Source organism: Amblyomma mixtum, chromosome 1 (assembly GCF_055824585.1).
Source record: "Amblyomma mixtum isolate Tamu chromosome 1, ASM5582458v1, whole genome shotgun sequence".
Classification (NCBI taxonomy): domain Eukaryota; kingdom Metazoa; phylum Arthropoda; class Arachnida; order Ixodida; family Ixodidae; genus Amblyomma; species Amblyomma mixtum.
Genome location: NC_143012.1, coordinates 221,083,255 through 221,089,254, shown reverse-complemented (window position 1 = coordinate 221,089,254; position 6,000 = coordinate 221,083,255). Strand labels below are relative to the sequence as shown.

Here is a 6,000-nt window from a genome sequence, read left to right as displayed (position 1 = left end):
TTTTTTTTTTTTGCAGGATGGCTGATTTTTCTCTTCCCGCTGAAGAAGCTACTGAGCGCGATTCCGTCCAATTTTGCACCTATAGATTTGTAAATGACACATCCTCACGTCGTCATCGGCGTTCTCCGAATCGAACCGCGAAGACATTTGTGCCGAGAAGGATTTCTACAGTGTGCACACTTATGTTCACGGCAATCACAGGCATCGTTGTTGTGTAATGCCTTGGAGTAGATAACCCTTCGAGGCACACGGGACACATATGTCCTTAGATTTAAAACGTTTGCAACTGTATAAATACATCTAGCATAAGCGTACAGCTTGCACATCCGACCTTCTAAGACACTGACGGACCCTTTTTACCCTTTTATTGGTCCTCTCAAAAAAGAGGTAAAAAAAACATAAAAGAAAGAGAAAGGATGCCTGGACCAACGTCAGTGGTTTCTGCCTGGTACACGAAATTTGATTTGTTTGAATTGTCACGTGGTGCAGATCAAACAGCCTCAGAAATAGGTTCGCTAGGCCTATATTTACCGACAAAGTAGACGGAATGGCTGCGTCAGAGCGTGCTGTATTTCAGTCGAAGAAAAACTGGCTTTGGACACATACGCCCTTAAGTATACCACAACAAAACTTCGGCTCTGTTTCAAGTTCGTTTACGTGAGAATTTTAGCGGTGCAAGGACAGCTTTCGCCAAAGAGCACCATGAAACAAGGTATTTTTTGTCTTAACAAGGGATAGTGTCAAAGATCCGCTTTGACACTCCGCACCTCCAGCATGCTCAAACTGCTATGCCACAGCTGCGGTCGATTCTAAGGCTGATTCATTAGCATTTTATCACAAGTCGCAGAACATAATGCAAGCTCCGCCTACAATCACCAGAAACCTAAAATCAGTGCAAGATTCCCCCCCCCCCCCCCCCCCCCCGCCGTCACTTGTGCACCCAAGCTATATCCCTGCAGATTTCCTTCGCTTCCGTGTCTGATAAGAGCTTCATTACACCTTCATGTTCTATTGATCGCCTTATGCCAATTCATTTATTCCCCGTACTATCACTGAATGGAATAGTTTGCCATCAGTCATCGCCACAGAAACTGACAATAAAAAATTCCAAAAGCTTCTTCGCTGTGACGAAAATGTGTAAAAGTTTGCTGTTTTTGTTAGTGTTCAATTTTTCTTTGTGTGCTGCCTTATGTTTTAATTAACGTTTTTTGTTACACTTACTTGTTAAAATGTATCGCGATTACTTACGACAGCACCCCCCCCCCCCTCCCCCTATGTAATACCCTCTTCTGGAGGGCCTTTAGGGGTAACTTGAATAAATAAATAAATAAATAAATAAATAAATCGAGAAACGGAGCTATAGTCAGCGGCTTCAGCCTTTCGCTTGGCCCCTGAGGGGACTCATTTTTCTGTAAAAAATGTATTTCAGTAGAACAGTACGCTAAATGAGCGCTTTATAAAAAAACTGAATTGATTTTGTTTCCTTTATATTTTAAAACACCATAACGCCAATTTCTTCTTTTTTTTCTTCCTAACGTCCGCAGCAACGCTTTGCAGCAATATGAAACAAAAATAATGCATTTAAAAATTAAAACAAGCCTGCAGCAAATCAACCACAAGCCATCTGAATAAAAAGCACGTTAAAACAACAAAAACTGATAAAAGTGCTGACTGTAAAGACCAGTAAACACTACGCCGGGAACCGTGTTTTGTGCCAGCCTGGACTTCGTGCCTTTAGCGGCAAAGCTCTGAAAGCCCAGGATTATTACGGACGCAGAAAAAGTAGAAAAGAGACGAAAAGCAGCGGCCGTCTTTCCTGCGAACCCGCTGAAATCGCAATGAAATGTGAGGGTTTATTAACCCCCACGCATCGCTTCCCGAACAACAGACACGCAAGCGCTTTTTTGCGTGCTTGTATTTTTTACTCCCCCTTTTCGCCCTCTCCGCAAGGACCGCTTTCTCTCGCGACAGCGGCTTCGCGGTACGGAAACAAATGCAACAAGCACAGCGGCCAGCCCAAATGGCTCGGCGACGACGCAAACAAAAGACCTTTCGTCGCACGGACGAATGCCCGGGAAGAGAGAGAGCGAAAAAAAAAATGAGGAAGAAAGAAAGCGCGGTGGCGTCGCACGCGACCGAAATCCAAAACCGAAACCTCGCGCGCACCCACAAGCACGCGAGCGCCACCCAAGCGAAACCGAAACTCGCGCTCCCATTGGTCAGTGGAGAAAGAGAGTCGGACTGCCATTGGCGCAACGTTTTTTCGAGCGCGCTCCGCGCGTCTCTCTTTCCCCTTTTGCCTGCCTCTCCCCCCGGGGCAGGAAGAAGCAGGTGGCGGCGGTAGGATGGCGAGTGGCGGCCGTTCGCCCGGTCTTCACAACTCCAGCGTCGCTTCTCGCGTTCGCAGCGTGGTGGAGCTCGCCAGCCCGCGCGCGCGTTACGGATGTGAACAGACGCCGCCGGTGGACCGTTCGTCGTGCTCCATGTGAACGGATAACCCCGCGCGCGCGCTTCTTCGCCTGTCTTGCGTGTCAACAGCGTCTTCACGTGAGTTTCGGTTTTGACCGTGCGCCGTCGTGAGTGCGCGTGTGTGCGTGCGCGTTGTACCGGCCGCAGATGACCACGGTGCCGAGTAGCAGCGACTGAGCGGTAGAGTGTGTGTGCGAAGAAGCGGACGACAGAGCGTTCATTCTGGAGCGCGCTCAGCAGTTTGGCACGCGCGGCATGATGGCCCGCGTGGGAGCGTGCGAGCCGCCGCCGGTGGGTCGCGCGGCGTCGTACGCGACGTCGTCGACGCTGCCATCGCCGGCAATCTGGACGGTGCACGGCAGCACGCTGTCGCCCTCGTACGCCGTGTCGGGGGGCGGTGTCGGCTACGATGGACCGGTGCCGGCTTCGGTGATCGCCCTATCGGATACCCGGAGCATGACCACGTCCAGAGTGCCCCACTCGGGGGGTCCTGCACAGCACGCCTACTACGAGATAACGGTGAGTTCGGTTCGCCTACTAGCCACGCGTGCTGCTAGTCGGGGCATTGTAAGCGAACCGAGGCGCTTACTAATATTTTTAAAGGATTTCAACACTCGTCTCATAACTAAGTGTCCTCAGTAAGTGTCGATGTTCAACGACATTATCTTTCTGTCCGTAGGCACACTCATCAAGAAAAAAAGAGACCATTTTCTGCGGTTGTCTCATGTACAGTCTTTGTCAAAAGTAACCAGGCTGCACGTTTTTCTTCTCAATCGTATATTAAAGCTATTATGCCAGCCCTCAAGCTGTAAATCTCTGTATGGTAAGAAGAACCCGTGTCCTCACCTTCACAGAACTTTGTGATCGTTAGGGAAGCCGTGAGGGCTCTATTATACGAATGAGAAGCAAACCATGGAGCCTTTTGACAAAGACTGTGCATGATGTCGTTCAAAGTATCAGTTTAAAGATGAGCTTGGAAATTCGGATTCGAATGCGTAGAATAACGCGCGATATGCCGACAATTTAGCGCTTTCTGGTATTTTTGTTGAAGTAACAATGAAAGTTTCATAATTTCTTCAATGACTACAATGACTGTCGGGTTTCGTCGCACTGTGAGGACTGATTCCACGCCGCTTGCGCCACGCTAACGACTGTTATCGCCGTCTCAGTTACTATACACAAACAGAACAGGCGTTCCGGGGACAACAAACACGCTAACAGCGGTGCGCGCGCGGGAAGGCAAGCGGGACTTTGTAAACACAAACAAAACGCGCCGAACAAGTGCACCAGCTGAAACGCTCCATATCTAGGCGCCGATGTTATGACGAAATCCGCCGCAGTAAAGCGACAACTTGCGCTGTTTGGTGTGGTTTTGCGCGACAGATGTTGCTTAGCGAGGTGCGCGTCGTTGTGGCGTCGGCGCGGGGATTTTCCCATTGCGGTCGTTTCCTTTATCCTCGCTTTCGCTGTGTCTTTTTTTTTTTTTACGTCTCGCCGGAAATTCAAGGGCCTCGGAAATGTAATCTCCCACCTGCGGTGCCCCGAGCCTAACATAATTCAACCGCTAGCTAGTAAACGTAATCCCCTAAACCGGAGCTTGGATTAAGTTGTCGTGGAATAAATCAAGCAGTAAATTCAGTGATCGTCCCGTGTTGAGCTCGAAGTAATACGAAAAGGGGGGGGGGGGCGGTGCTTTAGTAGCATTCAATCAATGATTACTCACCCAGTTGTTGTTGAGGACTTTTTCTTTCCTTCTGAGCACTTTTCATTTAGGCGCATGAATGCACAAAGAGACGGAAATATCGTTCGTGGCTGTTACCTCAGCCTGTTTTTTTTTTATTATTATTACTGGTACATTTCGTATTTTGAGCTTTGCACGGTGCATGTTTCGCAGGGCGTCGTCATGAGAAAGCAACTGATTAGCTGGCAAATTGTTATCAAAGGTGCGCTTTCCTGCCAGACGGCGCTCGTCATGGCGTGCGCTATGCAGTGAAGCGCTCGCTCCAAAGCTCTGCGGCTTAACAGGCAGCTGGGGAAATACATTTGTTTACTGTCACGCTGTTGGGCAGGCCAAACCTAAGTGTCAAAGTCTTACTCAGCACATTCGTACGTATAGGCTATCTTTCGGAAAAAACTCGTTGCCGCGACCACTCACCAGAGAAAAAATTTAGACTTCAAAGTAATATTGGTAACTGGCCAGCTTACGGGGACTCGACAGTTGTCTGTGTGGTGCACATAGCGTCTCTAGCTAGCTGCAGCAAATATCGATAAGTGCTGTTTAACTACCTATACGTCGTTCAGCGCTCCATTCCCGCGGAATATGAGCAAAACCTTGTACAGTCGGGCACAGAAGTCTCTGGACAGCGTGATGCGCAAGTGGATAGTACACTAGATCTATTATTAGCCGCTGGCTGAAGTCCACACTTGTGGAGATGAAATTAGAGTATTTTGACTTTAGCCTCCTCGAGCGTGGTCTGTTGCCAGAGGCTGTACGTGGCCACCGAAAGAAACACATGGTCCTCCCATAGCGTCCCCGTGAGAGGGTGGTGCCCGCAACTGGCGAAGGACAAGATTAATTGGAGAGACAAGGGAGAGAGGCCTTTGCCCTGCAGTGGGCGTAGTCACGCTGACGATGATGATGAGAGGGTAGTGAAATAAAGGTTTCGGATGCCGATGATTTTATTTTGCGTGATGCTGAGACAAGCGGCATTCGGGAAAGCCTGGAGATAAAATGGGACTTCTTTCGAAAAGTACGTCCAAATGAAAAATCGCGATAGCGTTAACTAAAATAACGACTGACTTGTCATGAGCGAACATCTTATTTACGAACATATCATTTTACGTTGCTGATTTCCGGCTGCTGATCTGCGCTACTTATTTTCGGCTATTTTTGCTATTTTCCGCGTTCAAGCTGATTACAATAAGCGGTGCTGAAATGTCTATCTCTTTCGAGACGGTGTGAAATCGTTCATTTCTTTAACGTCGAATCTGCTAACATCCGAGATACACGGAGCGCTCGAGCATTTAACTATCGGGCACGCTCCCCGTAGCTGACCTCATTCGTAGCTATTCTAGGAAATGCTGTTACAGCCCCTGCTTCAGTTCCTTTAGTAATGGTGCAGAAAAAGCTTAAATTATTTGACGTTTTATAAATTTTGATCACCGCCACACGACGAGAGGTATCGCAAGGGCAAGATCCAAAACGTACCGTATTTGCCAAAAATAACCAGGATGCGAGGTTTGTTTCTAAGCCGTGTAATGTAGCTCTTATGGCACCCGTTAAGCTGTGTAAGATTAGGGGGCCCTGTCCTCATCCTTTCGGTGTTTAGAGGTACGTGTTAAAGACCTTCTGAGCGCTTTAAGCAGACAGGCTTCCTCAAGTAAGAGATCGTACCGAAAAGCGTGAAACGAACCACAGTCAAGGAAGCGAAGCCGTTTAAATACGGCTCTAACCTGCCCGATACATCACGGAAGGCCAAAGGGTAATTTTTATGCTGATGATCAACAGCCAGCAAACCTAGAAGGTAACTA

General features: G+C 48.4%; 1 protein-coding gene across 1 annotated transcript in view; it reads left to right on the top strand.

The window, feature by feature from the left end:
• Positions 1-2,358: 2,358 nt before the first annotated feature.
• LOC149370972 (uncharacterized) overlaps positions 2,359-6,000 on the top strand; it is a 422,419-nt gene continuing 418,777 nt past the window's right edge. Inside the window, exon 1 of the mRNA XM_089564096.1 lies at positions 2,359-2,988. Coding sequence (XP_089420222.1) covers positions 2,725-2,988 — 264 coding nt within the window. The 5' untranslated portion in view covers positions 2,359-2,724. The remainder of the gene's footprint in view (positions 2,989-6,000) is intronic.